This window comes from Sinocyclocheilus anshuiensis, unplaced genomic scaffold (genome assembly GCF_001515605.1).
Source record: "Sinocyclocheilus anshuiensis isolate Anshui unplaced genomic scaffold, SAMN03320099.WGS_v1.1 scaffold2177, whole genome shotgun sequence".
NCBI lineage: Eukaryota > Metazoa > Chordata > Actinopteri > Cypriniformes > Cyprinidae > Sinocyclocheilus > Sinocyclocheilus anshuiensis.
The window spans coordinates 1-19287 of record NW_015552714.1 but is presented as its reverse complement, the minus strand read 5'-3'; the positions used below and the strand labels follow the sequence as shown (position 1 = coordinate 19287).

At 34.3% G+C, this 19287-nt stretch overlaps 1 long non-coding RNA gene and 5 gene segments (V, D, J or C); 4 read left to right on the top strand and 2 right to left on the bottom strand.

The window, feature by feature from the left end:
• Window positions 1-903: 903 nt before the first annotated feature.
• Window positions 904-1893, top strand: LOC107667790 (uncharacterized). The gene is made up of 3 exons (XR_001631819.1): window positions 904-1176; window positions 1410-1472; window positions 1870-1893. It is a non-coding gene; the product is annotated as an uncharacterized LOC107667790 (long non-coding RNA).
• Window positions 1894-2217: 324 nt separating this feature from the next.
• Window positions 2218-3983, top strand: LOC107667786 (Ig kappa chain V-IV region Len-like). The segment is given in 3 exon segments: window positions 2218-2282; window positions 2809-2871; window positions 3269-3983. Coding segments are annotated over 2 exon segments (543 nt in total).
• A 209-nt stretch (window positions 3984-4192) lies between these two features.
• On the bottom strand, window positions 4193-6611 carry LOC107667780 (Ig kappa-b4 chain C region-like). The segment is given in 3 exon segments: window positions 4193-4680; window positions 5879-5992; window positions 6599-6611. Coding segments are annotated over 3 exon segments (450 nt in total).
• A 68-nt stretch (window positions 6612-6679) lies between these two features.
• Window positions 6680-7173, top strand: LOC107667779 (Ig kappa chain V-IV region-like). The segment is given in 2 exon segments: window positions 6680-6725; window positions 6809-7173. Coding segments are annotated over 2 exon segments (402 nt in total).
• A 901-nt stretch (window positions 7174-8074) lies between these two features.
• Window positions 8075-11799, top strand: LOC107667788 (Ig kappa chain V region 3368-like). The segment is given in 2 exon segments: window positions 8075-8150; window positions 11469-11799. Coding segments are annotated over 2 exon segments (330 nt in total).
• A 4400-nt stretch (window positions 11800-16199) lies between these two features.
• Window positions 16200-17892, bottom strand: LOC107667778 (Ig kappa-b4 chain C region-like). The segment is given in 3 exon segments: window positions 16200-16628; window positions 17660-17799; window positions 17885-17892. Coding segments are annotated over 3 exon segments (468 nt in total).
• Between the last annotated feature and the right edge of the window lie 1395 nt (window positions 17893-19287).

Genomic DNA, 19287 nt, shown 5'->3' with positions numbered 1-19287 from the left:
TTTATGAAAGTGTCACTCCATAATACAATAGCAAAATATATAAATATGTATAGTATTTTTATGTAACATTAATCAGTATTTAGCACACAATAGAAGACATTGCAATTACTAAATGATATTTAGACAGACTTAAAGAAGTTCCAGATCTATACTTGTGCTCTTATTATTTTAGTTATTTTGCCTTTAATGTAAATAAACATGTGCAAACAATATACTTGCTCTTGTGAATTTATTTGGATGTTAATTACATTGTGCCAGCTGTCTCTTTAATACCGCGTGGCTTACATACATGTTGCTGCTGATTGGGCTGACATGTTTGACACACCCACCAAACAAGAGAAAACGCATCTCAAACCCCGTTGCACACCGTTTCCAGGAAACATGTCATTCAAACCGGAAACCGTAGCAAAACGGTGCACACCGGTTTGAGCTTGAACTTGCCCCTAGATTCACAGAAAATTACTCCCGTTTGGCAAATAAATCATTTTATGTACTTATCCCTAACTCTTTAAGCTTTAAGTCACATTTCAAATGACAAGGGATCAACTTATAATCATGTTTATATTAATTATCCCGTGAACTTATTCTCTCAAATGGCCTGGGTATGCGGAGCATTCGCAGCTTGTATGGACGGAAAGTCGCTGCCATAATTCTCTTTTTAATTATATTTTCAATTTTAAAATGTGAGTATGTCATGCTCCTCACAACCACAACATGTACATTATACTTTATTTCAGTGGTGCCCAATCCTGTTCCTGGAGATCACCTACCTGCAGAGTTCAGTTCCAACCCTGATCAAACACACCTGTCTGTAATTATCAAGTGCTCCTTCAGATCCTAATTAGTTGGTTTCATCAGGGTTGGAAATGAACTTTGAAGGAAGGTAGGTCTCCAGGAACAGGATTGGGCACCCCTGCTTTATTTCATAATATATATGATAAAAGCAATGATCAAACATGTAACAGTTTTCATTTAATTTTGTAGAATTGTTGGTATTTAAATGGTATGTGAAGTCAGACATCATGATCAACATCTGTTCCTGGATGAACATCATTTGTTAGTTCTGGAACATTCATTGTGTGTGCTAAAGAAACTCTTGTCATAAACTTCAGCACAAATAATAGGGAAATTATAGGTTGATAAGAATGCTGAATCTTTCTGCAAGTTACAGTCCTGGTAAGAGACAAAAATGGTCTGTCTTTAAGGAATCATTAAATCAAAAATACCTGCTCAGCTAGATTAACAATTGAAATTTGTTTCTTGACAGTACGAGAGGTTGTTGTTCTCAGAAAGAACATTTACATTGTGAAGACACTTTGCATTAAACTTCATGCTACAGTGCTCTGAAGGTCTTTATAGATCTGTGACTTAATGATTTTATGACCGACAGCTCTCCTTCTTGATAACAGATCCTAAAGCAAACATGACTTTGATAACCGTCATTATTTGGACACTCACCACCTGCACCTGGAGTAAGTAAATGCCTATAGAAATTCATATCATCAGCTGATTTACAGAAAACTAGAAAATAAGCAATCCACAGATTCTCAGGTGCTGAGATCAAGATTTAGACTTAATTTCCTGCAAATATATGCATTAATTAACTTAAAAATTCTTATTTTTTGCCATTTTACCCAAGCATGTGCAGTACAAATTAAATTAACACTGACCTTTAACTACGTTTTGATCTTCAAGTCAAGTCCTTCATTGTCATTATGATCCATTAAATGGGAAAGAATGCTTAGTCCTTTTAGTGCAACAGTTAGAAACATTGTGTGCTCAACCTGGCAGATTACTAGTAAGTGTGAGATTTTAAATGTGCTCATCAGTTTTATATTATTTTACAGTGTTTTCTGTGTCTCTCTTCAGGTTCTGTGGGGCAGATTGTGACTCTTATCCCTAACTCTTTAAGCTTTAAGTCACATTTCAAATGACAAGGGATCAACTTATAATCATGTTTATATTAATTATCCCGTGAACTTATTCTCTCAAATGGCCTGGGTATGCGGAGCATTCGCAGCTTGTATGGACGGAAAGTCGCTGCCATAATTCTCTTTTTAATTATATTTTCAATTTTAAAATGTGAGTATGTCATGCTCCTCACAACCACAACATGTACATTATACTTTATTTCAGTGGTGCCCAATCCTGTTCCTGGAGATCACCTACCTGCAGAGTTCAGTTCCAACCCTGATCAAACACACCTGTCTGTAATTATCAAGTGCTCCTTCAGATCCTAATTAGTTGGTTTCATCAGGGTTGGAAATGAACTTTGAAGGAAGGTAGGTCTCCAGGAACAGGATTGGGCACCCCTGCTTTATTTCATAATATATATGATAAAAGCAATGATCAAACATGTAACAGTTTTCATTTAATTTTGTAGAATTGTTGGTATTTAAATGGTATGTGAAGTCAGACATCATGATCAACATCTGTTCCTGGATGAACATCATTTGTTAGTTCTGGAACATTCATTGTGTGTGCTAAAGAAACTCTTGTCATAAACTTCAGCACAAATAATAGGGAAATTATAGGTTGATAAGAATGCTGAATCTTTCTGCAAGTTACAGTCCTGGTAAGAGACAAAAATGGTCTGTCTTTAAGGAATCATTAAATCAAAAATACCTGCTCAGCTAGATTAACAATTGAAATTTGTTTCTTGACAGTACGAGAGGTTGTTGTTCTCAGAAAGAACATTTACATTGTGAAGACACTTTGCATTAAACTTCATGCTACAGTGCTCTGAAGGTCTTTATAGATCTGTGACTTAATGATTTTATGACCGACAGCTCTCCTTCTTGATAACAGATCCTAAAGCAAACATGACTTTGATAACCGTCATTATTTGGACACTCACCACCTGCACCTGGAGTAAGTAAATGCCTATAGAAATTCATATCATCAGCTGATTTACAGAAAACTAGAAAATAAGCAATCCACAGATTCTCAGGTGCTGAGATCAAGATTTAGACTTAATTTCCTGCAAATATATGCATTAATTAACTTAAAAATTCTTATTTTTTGCCATTTTACCCAAGCATGTGCAGTACAAATTAAATTAACACTGACCTTTAACTACGTTTTGATCTTCAAGTCAAGTCCTTCATTGTCATTATGATCCATTAAATGGGAAAGAATGCTTAGTCCTTTTAGTGCAACAGTTAGAAACATTGTGTGCTCAACCTGGCAGATTACTAGTAAGTGTGAGATTTTAAATGTGCTCATCAGTTTTATATTATTTTACAGTGTTTTCTGTGTCTCTCTTCAGGTTCTGTGGGGCAGATTGTGACTCAATCTGAAGATCAAACAGTGAAGCCTGATCAGACTGTCACTATTCAGTGTAATCATAAACCAGCAGTAAACTGTATTAAAAAAGATACCTCTCAGTATTGCTTGTCCTGGTACCATCAGATTCCTGGAGAAGCTCCTAAACTCCTGATCTATTACACATCAGACAGAGCTTCAGGTGTTTCTTCTAGATTTAGTGGCAGTGAAAGTGGAAACCACATGGATTTTACTCTGACCATCAATGGAATCCAGCCTGAAGATTCAGGAGTTTATTACTGTCAAGGTGTATATAACAAGGGAGTCTCTGGCACCACAGATTGGGTGTTCACACAGTGTAAAATCATCATACAAAAACCTCACTGGGTGATACAGCAGCGCTGCAGCTTTGAGCTTCTGCAGATGTTGATGTTGAAGATCATTATTCACCTCACTGACTTACAAACACACATACACAGAAGGCTGCTGAATCAATAATAAACTCCAGAATGTCTCAATCAAGTTTCCACATGAACTACAATCCAATAAAATCCATCCAACCTTGATGAAAGCAAACTCACCATGGCCAAAGCAACTTCTTAAATTCATGCTTTAACTAACAACATGAATACTCCAGTTCAGTGTGAAATAAGCCAGAATCCATATTTTGTTTTATTTTGTATTTGTTAACAACCACAACAGGTTTTCCCTGCTATATTTAAAATGAAATCTATAAGCTGTTTATTTGCTTGTGATGCTGATGTTCAATTCCATTCATGTGACTGATAAAAGCATGTAAACTAATGAAAGGAAAATAAAAAAATAATTAAATACTATGGTAAAAGATATTAAATAAGGACAAAATAACAATACACAATTAACGATTCAAAGAGCTTTTATTTGCTTTTATTTAAAATAACATGCTTTTATTAAAAATTGATCATAAGTGTTAAAGCAGGCTTAAAGAAAGATTAACATAAAGAGTAAATTGGTACACAGTCTTGTTTGTCCATTAGTAAGGCTGTGTATGTGTGGTTGTTTGAATATAAATGAGTGATTATGCATGCCTATAATCTATGTCAGAGTATGTATTTCACTGGTCATTGCACTGCTGTGTGTTGAGGCTCTTGGTGACTGCATTGTGGGACGGGTGCGTGGCGTCACAGCTGACGGTTGTTGCTCTGCTCCACTCACTCTCAGTGAGGCTCAGGCTGCTGCTCCAGCTGTACAGTCCATCCTTCTGCAGCTGACTGGGACTCAGATTGACACCAGAGCTCCTGCTGCTGCCGTCCACCTTCCAGCTCAGCTTCCAGTCAGAGGGGAATCCCTTACTGGCCACACACAGCACTGTAGCCTTACCCTGCTGCAGCTCGTCTCTGGAGGGAGGCAGCACTGTGAGAGCGGGACGAGCCGCAGCTAAAGAGAGACACAGATGGAAACTGTGATGTTTCATTCTTCTGAAAAACAGCTCTATCAGTCTTTCTGAGTGTCTTTCACTTCCCTTTAAGAGATTCAGAGTTAATCGAGCAGATCTGAAGTGCAACAGTCCATAAAAACACACATTTTACCAGCAATCACACATAATCTTTACATTTAAAACAATTTATTAATTATATAATGTTATATTATATGGTTTCTGTCATCTTATTCAAATTATTGTTAAATTATTTGTTAAAAACTTACTGTATTACTTACAGATATAGCTACTTGTAGTTTGAAAACTACACCAGAAGAAAATAAATTTCTGTCTCATGTGACATTTCAATTAAAAAAAAGTAATAAAAAAATAAATGAATACTGTAAAATAATGCTGTAGGTAGTTATATCAACTTAATGTTTTTTGAGATAACATAAATATCCAACTTAACCAAACTAAACTTATAATTTTAAGTAAAACATGAACGCTTAATTTAGAAACATATTTGTTGAATTTGAAGTTGTGAAGCAGATCTGAAGTTCAAAAGTCTGTAAAAGCACATTAGTATCAGTATTCATATTAATATATTCGGTGTTCATACAAAAAAAAAAGATTTATGACTAAATGAAACAAATTTATATATTGGATTTATATCTACCTTTCAGGTTTATATTCTGAACAATATATTCAGACATTAAAAATAAAATAATTCTGTATTATTTATGTATTTCACCTAAAATTTAGATGTTTTATTTTGTTCCTCTATACATTAAACAATGTCCCTTTTTTCTCCTCATGAAAAACATAAAAATGAAAGAAATTTATTGTCATTATTCTCATTCGTAATTACGCATTCAGATTCATGGTCAATTTTGATCATTAACAATACTAATTTTTATGTGTTTAATGCCCCATTTTACAGTACTTATATAGTAACTGACATCTGACAGTAGTTAGACATATTTCAATTTCACATGAAGTACATAAACATAATTTATAAAATGCATATATATTTTTTTCCACTCAAACAGATAAAAAGGTAAATTAATTTGAACCCGTTTAGAAGACACAAGTATATGCAGTCACACAAGGCAAAAACAATTTCTGAGGATGCCTATTTTTTATTTTATTATTACTAACCAATTAATTAATAGAAATAGAAATAGAAATAATAGAAATAGAAATATATTTACTTACTTCCAACTGAGAGACGAGTGCCTCCACCGAACGTGCGCCACAGGGATACAAACCCAATCAACAGCTGTACAAAAACCTCCTGCACTAAAACTGACACTGACACTAACCAGTTTGCTATTCACAACTGATAGTAAGATAAAGCTGCATAATCAAACCTGTTTAATTTTAATAATGTCCCAAATCTACTACTAGAAAAAAATATAAAATACTATAGAATTCTATTACTAAGAATAATGCTAATACAAACACTACTGCACTCTCAAGAACAAAAAAAGCACCTATACTTTCATGCAAAATAATATTTAGGCGATAAAATTTTATTTATCCTTTATATCTTTTTTATTATATAGTCTAATTTACAATCTTGTATTACTTATCAGTGCAGTCAGTATGAAATCAAAACAATAATAATAATCTAAATATGCTACATTGCTACCTGATCTATTCAGGTCCACATTTCGTTACTGTTTATCCACCTTATTTCATTCTGCACTTACTTTTAACATTCAGGTTGGTTCCTCCAACAAAAATCCACCACAATAATTCATTCTCATTCACTGCAAAAAACCTCAAGACTTTTTTGAGATAACCAGACAAGTTTTAATCAAACTATATGATTAACCTATAATACAAATATGTATATATTACAAAGCTAATTGTCATATGAGTGAGAAGATACTTCAGTTAAGGAAGGGTTTTTCCACCGTAAAAATGTTTTGCATTGGCAGCTCATGCCTCAGTGCTCTGAGTGTTTATAGTCCTGTCAAAACTTTGAAAAGGTCCTAGAATAGCTCTAAATCACAAGCCAATATGATTCTCTTTATCTGGGCATTTTACAGCATCCAAGGTAATTTATTTTCAAATCATACTGAAATAATTTTTTTCTTATGCACTTATAAGTATTTTAATTCAGTTTTCTGTCTCTCACAGGTTCTTTTGGGCAGGTTGTTGTGACTCAGTCTGAGGTTGAATCAGTTCAGCTCGGTCAAACAGTCTCCATTGATTGTAAGGTCAACACTGCAGTTTATAGGCTTCCAACAGGCACAACATCTAAAGATTATTACATCTCCTGGTATCTTCAGAGGCCAAATGAACCCCCTAAACTCCTCATATATTATACAACAATGAAGCCTTCAAGTGCTCCATCTAGAATGAGCGGTGGAGGCAGTTTTCACTCTGGAGGGAATGGTCTTGATTTCACTCTGACTATAAACGATGCCCAGCTTGAAGATGCAGGAGATTATTACTGTATGAGTATCCATAAGATCAGTGACAATTGGGTATTCACACAGTGAAAACATGCCGTACAAAAACCTCCCCACTGACAATCTTCTGCAGATGCTTCTGAGACCTGCTGACAGGAGAACAAAAAAAGGGGTTTGCAATGAGTTACTGTTTATTTTTATTTATTTTTTAAATCTAATTAATTACACAATCTTCCATATGAAAATCATCAGTGGAAATCCTGCTTTTCACATTGCATATCTAATTACTATCATACAAATCAATTGTACTCATATGCTTCACACAAAGCAGAGAAGCAGAAAAAGCTTATTTTAATTAGAAAAATCTTAGAAAAACAAACTGATAAATGTTCAGTTGTCTCTGTAATCTAAGTGTTACCATTTATCCATATCATATTTAAGTTCAGTATAAGTGACCGAAACCTCTCCTCCAAGTCAACTTTCATATAAAAGATGTGGGCTATTGATATGCGTAGCTAAGCAAGAATTACACCAACCCTTGAAAACAGTAGGCCTACAACTTAAAAGGGAAGTGTATTCCCCCAGTATATCAGTCAATCTGAATAGATTATGCAAATAAAAATCTAAGGAATAGGACACAATAACAAAATTACAAATCATAGTAAAATATTTTATTATTTTTTAAATTAAGATTTGTAATTCTGGTTTTTCACAGTAAAATGAACCTGAAACAAACAATATCAAATAAATCCAGATCAATTATAAAACAGTATTTACCCTTAGTATGCTTATTTCATCCATTTAATTTTATTATTATTATTATTATGAAAATCAAATTTGTGTATCAACACTGTCCAATGGCCAATAAAACCAAACTCAAAGAAAGCAACGTGTAATGTTTTACTGCCCTCTACTGGATTCTGAGGCTACTAGAACACACAAATTAGAAGCACGTGACCTCAATGAAACCTGTTCAGTGATGTGTCAACTCCTGGACTCCATTCGGCTGTGAAGAGCTCGAGTTTTGCATAAGCAACATATGGACAATGTTTTTAAATCACAGAACGGTGAGTTTAACCGACAGTTGTTGGTCATTACAACAGATATTTATGTATGTTGTATTCATAATAATAATTATAATTTATAATTAGCAAGAAAATGGGAAGAGTGCAAGTTTACCCATTTTAAGCCTATTCATATAGGCTACAAAATCATAGTCAAAGAACATATGTCACTCTCACCGTCATTGAGCTCAGTATTAAGGGCTACATAGTTGACAATGGCTTAAAGTAACGTTTTTCTGTGACAACAATATTAACAATATGTCGTACGTTTAGACTAAGAAGTAAGAACCAGCGGTAGGCTACCTGATTCGCAAATGAACAACTCACTTTTTAATGAATCGATCAAATGAGTTATCAAAATGGTTCTTATGGTGCGTTCAAGTCATGTCGGATAGATCGTACAGAATAATGATCTTTAAAAAAGCATCATATGACCCCTTTAATAAGAATTTCAATTAAAAAAAATAGATAGCATTTTATTTCTGTATTGTGTTATATTTTTATGTTTGTAAGTGGTGTTAAAAATTGCTCTGTGCATAATGAGCTGGTGGGTTTATGGTGTGATGTGTTGCGGACTGGGTGTGGTGGGCCGCTCTGTGCCAGAAAGTCCTGGGCCTCTTTTTAGCCCCAGTACGCCCCTGCATGGAATCCAGATTGAGGATGTAGGAGATTATTACTCTATGGGGGTTTATGTTGGTCCAGTGTTTACACAGTGAAACAGCATTGTACAAAAACCTCCCTCAGTCAGATGACACAATGAATGTACTCAGGCAGTAACTATGAACTTCATTAATTAAATGTAGCTAAAATATTTTATCATAAATATCTCTTTTACTGTAATTGATATTTTCAATATTAAAATATTCTCTACTTATCCATGCTGCTCATCACAATATCACACAACCTAAAAAAAAACAAAAACAATAAAAGCGTTATTTTATATTTTAGGTGTTTTTTATTTAAAGGTTCACAAAATTCAACACCATATTTGTAACAAAATGCTTTTATTTGGCAGCAAGAATTAAATTAGCAACACAACTTTCAGAGCATTGCAGTTGTAGAATTACAAAAGATAAGAATATATAAGCAATAAACTAACAGCATGAAATAGCATACTAACAGCAGTATGTGTGTGTGAGTTTTTCCACTGGTCATCATCACACTGCTGTGTGTTGAGGCTCTTGGTGACTGCATTGTGGGACGGGTGCGTGGCGTCACAGCTGACGGTTGTTGCTCTGCTCCACTCACTCTCAGTGAGGCTCAGGCTGCTGCTCCAGCTGTACAGTCCATCCTTCTGCAGCTGACTGGGACTCAGATTGACACCAGAGCTCCTGCTGCTGCCGTCCACCTTCCAGCTCAGCTTCCAGTCAGAGGGGAATCCCTTACTGGCCACACACAGCACTGTAGCCTTACCCTGCTGCAGCTCGTCTCTGGAGGGAGGCAGCACTGTGAGAGCGGGACGAGCCGCAGCTAAAGAGAGACACAGATGGAAACTGTGATGTTTCATTCTTCTGAAAAACAGCTCTATCAGTCTTTCTGAGTGTCTTTCACTTCCCTTTAAGAGATTCAGAGTTAATCAAGCAGATCTGAAGTGCAATAGTCCGTAAAATACACATTTTACCAGCAATCAAACATACTTTATAATTTGTTCATTATAGATAATGTTATATTATATGGTTTCTGTCAACATATATTCATGTTATTGCTCAATTATTTGTTAAAAACCTACTGTATTAGATATAGCTGCTTGTAGTTTGAAAACTACACCAGAAGAAAACATATTTGTCTCATGTGACATTCAATGAAAAAAGTAATTAAAAAAACTTAATCAACACTGTAAAATAATGCTGCAATTAGATATATCAACTTAAGATTTTTGAGATGCATTAAATATCCAGCTTAACCAAAATAAACTCATTATTTTAAGTAGAGCAAACGCTTAATTTTGAAACAACACATTATTTATTTTAATGTTGAATTCGAAGTTGTGAAGCAGATCTGAAGTTCAACAGCCTGTAAAAACACATTAGTAATATTCATATTCATATATTCAGTGTTCATAAAAATCAAGATGTATGACTATATGAGACTTACATTTATTGGATTTATATTTACCTTTCAGGTTTATATTCTGAACAATATATTCAGACCTTGACGTGTATTCGATGCAGCACTATGGCAATACTATAGGATACATACAGGGAACCTCGTTCCCTTAGCAACTGAACTGTTTGTGTATTCTCTTAGAAAAATCTCTTTTTATGTTTGGCTGTTTGATAGGCAGAGGGGATCCCCACACTATCGTGTTTTATTTTGTTCCTCTATGCATTAAATAATGTCCCTTTTTTTCCTCCTCATGAAAAATGTAAAAAATGAAAGACATTTATTTTCAGTTCATAATTACATGTTTATTGCCCCATTTTACAGTACTTATATAGTAACTGACATCTGAAACCGTAGTTAGACATATTTCTATTTCACGTGAAGTGCATAAACCTAATCTATAAAATGCATATATTTTATTTACCACTCAAATAGATAAAAAGGTAAACTAACTAATTTCAACCCATTTAGAAGTAGGCCTATATGCTGTTACACAAGGCAAAAAAAAAATGTCTGAGGATAGCCTATTTTTTAATTTTAGTTACTCTTCTTCTATTGGTCTGTTCTTCTTCTTCTTATTATTATTATTACTAACTAATGAATTAATAGAAATCGAAACAGAAATAATAGAAATAGAAAGAGATTTACTAACTTCCAACTGAGAGTCGGGTGCCTCCACCGAACGAGCGCCCCAGTGATACAAACCCAATTAGAGGCTGTACAAAAACCTCCTGCACTAAAACTGACACTGACATAAACACTAACGCTCACAATAAAACACTGTATCTTAGGTTAGTTTTGCTTAGGTCAAACATTTTTATTGCATTAATGTTAATTAAATGCTGCAAAATGTGTTTTGAAAGTTTTTGAGGTAAATTCCAGGATGCATCTGAATGTGTTTTGGAAAGTGTTTTGCATATTAACTGAACACTGTGCTTAAAACTCCACTGATGATTATTAGTGTGTAACACTTACATACATACATAGGAAACAATGATTTCTCTTATTCTAATGCTGGGGACACTCTGTCTGCTCTGTCAAGGTTCAAAAATATATTTTCTACATTATGGAATTAATTGTTTGGAATTTATTTTATAATATTTTAATTTGTGCTTTCTTTTTAGTTTTATTATATTTAGATTGACTGTTTTATAGCAGATGAAAACTTGTCTTTGTATTTTGAAGTATTGTAATATTTGTTTTTGTTGTCTCCCTCAGTGTCTCATGAAGAGGTTCAGTCTCCTGAGTCTCTGTCTGTTAAAGCAGAAGATTCTGTCTCTATCAGCTGCACTGGGACCAGCGGAGTTGGTGATGACATGAGCTGGTATCTGCAGAAACCTGGAGAAGCTCCTAAACTCCTGATCTACGATGCCAGCAATCTTGCATCTGGAGTTTCAGACCGGTTCAGTGGAACTTATTCTGGATATGAATTTACACTGAACATACGTGGAGTCCAGCTTGAGGATGCAGGAGTTTATTACTGTATGGGGTATTATAGTGGTGGAGTGTGCACACAGTGAAACAGCATCGTACAAAAACCTCCCTCAGCCCGCGCTGACCGACGTGCTCTTTACAAATTCAAATGTTGCCGCTTCAAACGACAGGTTTTACGGCAGGATAATCGAACGCTCATTGGCTCTCGCCTGCATTCGTCACAGATTGCGACATGCCGTGTTTCTGGTGAGGTGTGTTTGAATGATGCGCGTGCCTTCACGAGTTCACGGAGTGGATCCGGGAAAATTATCTGGATAATATTTTCAGCGATTAACAACATAAATTCTGCTCTGGATCACACAAACCTACTGTAATCTGCCAGAGAGGACTGTGGGTGCAACGCATCATTATTTGGATTACTTTTTGGTACTGCTTTTGACATTTTTGCAATAAATAAATGATTGTAATTGCATTTATCTGTCTGTCATGTTTTTCTTATACTGTACAGAAATATTTAGGTTTCTAGGTAGGAGTGGAATTAGCCACTATAAAAATATTTTAATGCTACATTGTTACTAAAATGGTTATTTTCCTGCGACTTATTTTCTCATAATATTGAGAAACTTTCTCGTAATAATGACTTAACATCTCGTAATAACGAGAAACTCTCAAAATAATTACTTGTTTTATCAAAATAATGACTTATTTTTTCATAATAATGAGAAACTTTGTCGAAATAATGAGAAACTTTCTCAAAATAATGACTTAACATCTCGTAATAAGCGTTGCTGTTTTGTGTTGCATTCATATTTTGGGTCCACCTGAATGCCTGTTTATACAATATGCATGATCATTAAGTTGTGTACTGATGTGGTTCAATCTGTCTTTGTACTTCAAGCCACGTTAAGCTTTTTTCACGATAAGCGTTTGTCCTGCAAGAAGCGGGACGCTGAAGACCAAGTGGTTGCCGTGGTAACGAACAACGATGCTTTGTGCTTTTGAAATGAGATGGCTTACTGTATGAACATTGCATGCATGTGATGCATGACAGGGACAGCTAATAAAACGAATAAATCATCGAAATAAACATCTATAAATTAAGTTTATATGTGTAATGGTTTTAATTTCTTCATAAAATGCCTGGATTTCTTAACTGAAATATTAGTCAGCAATGTTTGAAGCCATAACTATCTGGCAGAGTAACTTGGTAAATGCTACAACTTAAAAGACTACATGCAGATCATTTATCTGAAATAGTTATTTAATGACAGATTATATCATTATACACTTTAGATTACAGAACAAAGCAATGTTTGCGGTGTTCCTGCATGGCTTTGACCAACAGATGGCGCTAGCGTGCCGTCACTCTTGCGTTACGCATGCGTGGATTAAAGGAGACATATTATGCCCCTTTTTACAATATGTAATATAAGTCTCTGGTGTCCCCAGAATGTGTCTGTGAAGTTTCAGCTCAAAATATCCCACAGATCATTTATAATATCATTTTGAAAATGAAGAAACACGCTGTTTTTCGTGCCTGTCTCTTTAAATGCAAATGGGGTTAATCTATTTCACCTTTCCTTGGTTGGTAGATGCACCGGGGACCTAATTATAGCACTTAAAACCTGGAAAAGTCAGATTTTCATGATATGTCACCTTTAAGTCATTATTTCGAGAATGTTTCTCATTATTATGAGAAACTAAGTCATTATTACGAGAAATGTTCTCATTATTACGAGAAAGTTTCTCAATATAACGAGATACTAAGTCATAATTATGAGAAAGTTTCTCATTATTATGACTTACAGAATCATATTTTTTCTCAATTGTGGCGGGAACGGGCTTCCATAATACTGAGATTGAATTAATGCAGAATTAATGCATCTGAAACAGTAGTTAGACATACTTCCATTTCTTGTGAAGTACATAAAAATTATCTATAAAATATAAAAACATATATTTTTATTTACCACTCAAATAGATAAAAAGGTCATTAAGGTAAACTAATTATTTTGAACCTGTTTAGAAGACGTAAGTATACATGCTTGTAGTCATGTCACATAAGGCAAAAAAAAAAGAGAGATACGAAAGAGCTTAAAAATAACACGATATTCTCTAAAAATGTAGTTACACAGTATTAAGTGACATTTTTTAATAGAAGTACTAGCAACAAATAAGTTTCTAATATTTATAATCCAAACAAAAAAATTAGTAATAATTCTGATGGTAATTTCTGAAATAAATAAATAAATAAATTCATTTATTCATTTTTTAAGTGCAACTAATCTTAGTTTTCACATTTCTCAGGTCTTTTTAATGGAATAAATGTAATCAGCCAGTTTAAAGTGTCTTGTGAATCTCACACAAATAATGCTGATTTAAAGAAGTTACAAGTTTAAAAAAAAAGTATTTATCTGTGTGTGTGTGTGTGTGTGTGTGTGTGTGTGTGTGTGTGTGTGTGTGTGTGTATCATTACTTACACAAAAGAATATTATCATAAAAATATACAGTATAACACTTGTATAATTATTGTTAATTATTTCCATTCTTTTCAGATTCTGCCTTCCAGCACTTAGTTTGGCTCTCCAGTCCAGCCTCCAGTTGGATAATTGTAAAATAAGGAACAGATTTTAGAAACTTCTGGTCATATATGGTGCTTTGCATAGACAGCGACAGTGATCTGAAAATGTTTATAGGTCTGTTGAACTTTTTCACTGAGCTTCTGTTCATGACAGCAGATCTTACAGCCAACATGACTTTGTTCTCTTTTATCATTTGGACACTCTACAGCATGCAAGGTAAACGCCATTATTGTTACATGTGATCTTTTAAATACATATTGTATTTAAAATGATATATTATAATAACCTGTGCTGTTATCAATTGTTCTACACAGGTTGTTTTGGACAAATAGTTGTGACTCAGTCTGAGGTTAAATCAGTCCTGCCTGGTCAAACCATCTCTATTGACTGTAAAGTTGATACTGTGGTTTACAAAAATGAGCAAGGCAGTGTCTCTAAAGGGCGTTATTATGTATCTTGGTACAGCCAAAAGCCTGAAGAGGCTCCCAGACTCTTGGTTTATTATACAAATGAAAAAAACTCAGGAATTCCATCAAGATTCAGTGGCAGTGGACAAGGAAACGGTCTTGACTTTAGTCTGACCATCAGTGATGCCCAGCTTGAAGATGCAGGAGATTATTACTGTATGAGTATCCATAAGATCAGTGACAACTGGGTGTTTAACAATACAGATTGTGTCAAAGCAACTGAACAGCATTAATTAAGAAAATAGTGTCAATAATGCAAAATGACAATAGTAAACACAAATTTTTCAGTTAAAGACAGTTCATCATTGAATTCAGTGATGTCAACATCCAGCTCAGTTTAAATAGTATCTTTGCAATCAAGTCAACGGTATCGCTGGAAATGAAGTGTCCCCAACTAAGCAAGCCAGAGGCGACATAGTATAGTGTAGGTTTATTATTGTTAACAAGCAATACTACTAATGATATATATTGAATGCTTCTCCACCATTTACTTATCTTTAATGAAATATTAAGGTAATTTTATTATTTACTTTACAACCCTCCATTTCTCAAAACAGTTTTTTACAGAAGATAATTCAAATACTTTCAGAAAATGCTGTATGATTTTTTTTTTTTTTTTAATTTCTGAGCATCTATTCAATTTCTAATTTTATTCTGCACCTACTTCCAATACTCATTTTGGTTCCTCTTCTGAAATCCATGTCTAAATCCAGCAGGCAGTTGAATGAGTTTTTGACAGGAGTCTGTAGAGTGGAGAGTGTTTTGCATGTTCACGGCTTCACTCACAAAACTCTGATGATCAGTGTGTGTTCAGTCCTGCCAGAGTCACTGACACACAACACAATCATGTCTGTTTTACTAATTCTGGCTTCACTGGGTCTGCTTGCACAAGGTTAAAACTAATTTTTCTACATTATTTCTATTTTTCTAGTTTATTTTGTAAAACTTTGGACACGTTAATTTTTAATGACAAATGTTCTTCTGAAGGATGTACAATCTTATCAATTGTATTTAAATGTAACTGTTTACTCCCTCATTGTCTCATCAAGAGACCTGGTAAAGCAGGAGAATCTGCTTCTATCAGCTGCACTGCATCTTCTAGCATTATTCCATGAGTTGATATCTGCTACAACCTGGAAAAAATCCTAAACTCCTGATTTACTATGCAAGTAGCCTTGCATCTAGAGTTTCAAACCGGTTCAGTGGAACTTACTCTGGATATGAATTTACGCTTAACATACAAGTACCCCAGCTTGAGGACACAGGAAAATATTACTGTATGGGGTATAATGATGGTCCAGTGTTCACACAGTGAAACAACATCATACAACCTTATTATATGTATCTAAAATAATGATTAAGATGCCATGTTAACATAAATATCTCTTTTTATTTATTTATTTATTTTTATGTTTAATGTCACATTAAGAAGTCAGCGCCATATTTAAGTCAAAATGCTTTTATTTGGCAGCAGTAAAATATCAAATAATCAACAAAACATTAATAGCATTGCAGTTGTAGAATTACAACAGATAAGAATATATGAGCAATATACTAACAGCATGTGTGTGTATTTCATTCATCACACTGCTGTGTGTCGAGGCTCTTGGTGACTGCATTGTGGGACGGGTGCGTGGCGTCACAGCTGACGGTTGTTGCTCTGCTCCACTCACTCTCAGTGAGGCTCAGGCTGCTGCTCCAGCTGTACAGTCCATCCTTCTGCAGCTGACTGGGACTCAGATTGACACCAGAGCTCCTGCTGCTGCCGTCCACCTTCCAGCTCAGCTTCCAGTCAGAGGGGAATCCCTTACTGGCCACACACAGCACTGTAGCCTTACCCTGCTGCAGCTCGTCTCTGGAGGGAGGCAGCACTGTGAGAGCGGGACGAGCCGCAGCTAAAGAGAGACACAGATGGAAACTGTGATGTTTCATTCTTCTGAAAAACAGCTCTATCAGTCTTTCTGAGTGTCTTTCACTTCCCTTTAAGAGATTCAGAGTTAATCAAGCAGATCTGAAGTGCAGCAGCCCATAAAAACACATTATCAACAATTTCACATGTGCCTATACATGTAGATTTAACACTATTTATTAATTGTTGATGATGGTATATTATAGATCTTCAAATTTTTTAGGTTTCTATTGTCCTTTGTTCAAATTATTATACAAATATTTTCTGTTAAAAATGTACAATTTGTTATTTACAGTTAAGCTGTTTGATATGTTTCTAACTCAACCATGGAGTGTAATTGAAAAATAAACTTGAACCCAGACATTTCTGTCTGTGACATTCATAAAAAATTTTTTTTATCAACAATGATTTAAAAAAAAAACATTTAAATTAATTTTTTTACCTCTCTGTTAAATATATTTGTAGAGACAGATTGCACTAATGCACAAGTTAGAATTCTATCTCATGCTAAATCAATTTAAAAATAAACAAGCATTTATTCTTTGTCAAATATGATTTACCATTCTGACGGATAAACGCTCAACACAGTAAAACATTATTTTAATGATTTGTTATAACAACTTTGTTTTGTGAAATCAGCTTAGATAATGATGTTCAGATTGTTGTTCAAATTTCTGTTGATTAGTTCCTTTTTCTTATATTAACTCAAAATTTAGTTTCAATGAACTCAAAATTTGAAGGCAACCGGGATTCTTACTTTTTTTAAGTTAAAACAACAATAATTTTTTACAAAGGTAATAAAGTGATTAAAACAGTGAGGTTATTGTTTTAAAATAGTCTGGAGGAAAAATAAGAAAGGTGCACATAGATTTGGTAATATCACACAAGGAAAATTTCAGATAATTTATTCTTATATTTGTTATATTAATTTAAGATATAATGATAATTTTAAAAAAAAATCCCTTTTTGTTCTTTTCATTCAATTTTCATTTTCAAAATAGAAAGAGATTTACTTACTTCCAACTGAGAGTCGGGTGCCTCCACCGAAAGTCCACCACAGTGATACAAACCCAATCAACAGCTGTACAAAAACCTCCTGCACTAATGACACTGACACTAACCAGTTTGCTCTTTTACTCCTAACTAATAGCAGATAGCTAAATAAGATACATCTGCATAATTAAACAAGTTTAAATTTCATAATATTCCAAATGTATAGTAAAAAAAAAAAAAATTAAGTACTATGTCATTCCTTTACTAACAGCAATGCTAAAACAAACACTACCTGATAAAGAACTAAACAACATCAATCACTTTCATGTAAATTTATATTTTGATTCAGCATTTAGTTTTATTGTCTTTTCATTCATATTTTATAATTTATATGGATTTTATAGAGCAATTTACAATCCTGTATTACTTAAAGCAGTACCAATACAGTTCTAACTAAAACAAACAAACAAACAAAAAACAGTATTCTCTACACTCTATGCTATCTAATGCATTTAGGTCCACCTGTACAGTCTAATATTATTTATGTTAATTAATCTATCTAATGTATTTCATTCTGCACTTACTTAAAACAATTTTGTTCCCCCACTGAAAATCTACCACAGGATTCACTGCCACTTCCAGACTATTTTGAGAGCTTACAATTTAAAGTTAAACTTTTGTGAACTCATAATTAAAATATTCATATACAGTGCCCATCATCATATGAGTGAGAAGATATTTCAGTTCAGGAAGGGTTTTTCCACTGTAATGTTGTTTTGCATTGGCAGCTCATGCCTCAATGCTCTGAGTGTTTATAGTCCTGTGAACACTTTGAAAAGGTCCAAGAACTGTCCGCTCTAAAACACAAGCCAATATGATTCTCTTCATCTGGGCATTTTACTGCATCCAAGGTAGCTTAATTTTCAAATCAAACTAAACCTTTTTTTTTTTCTCATGCACTGATGATTGTTTTAATTTCCTTTCTCACAGGTTCTTTTGGGCAGGTTGTTGTGACTCACTGTAGTTTATAGGTATCCACAGGGCTCATTATCCAAAGATTACTATATCTTCTGGTATCTTCAGAGGCCAGATGAACCCCCTAAACTCCTTATATATTTCACAACAATGAAGCCTTCAAGTGCTCCATCTAGAATGAGCGGTGGAGGCAGTTTTCACTCTGGAGGAAATGGTCTTGATTTCAGCCTGAACATAAACGATGCCCAGCTTGAAGATGCAGGAGATTATTACTGTATGAGTTACCATGAGATCAGTAGTAAAGCAGTGTTCACACAGTGAAAAAATGCTGTACGAAAACCTCCCTTGGTCAGGTTATTGACAATTTGCTGATACGAGACTTAGAGGTGCTGAAAACAAAAAAAAACAGGGGTTTGCAATGAGATACATGCAGATGTGCATGTTCTTGTATAATCTAATTAATATTCCAACCCAGGTCTTCCCTATCAATAGAAAATCATCATTGGAATTCCTTGTGTTCTATGATATTTCTCATACTTAATACAGTATTTCACATATAGAAAATCATATTAAATCAATACCCATATGTGATGTGTGAGTTGTTCAGTATGCAAATACTGTATACATATAGAATATATATTAGTGCTGTCAAACGATTAATCTCGATTAATCGCATC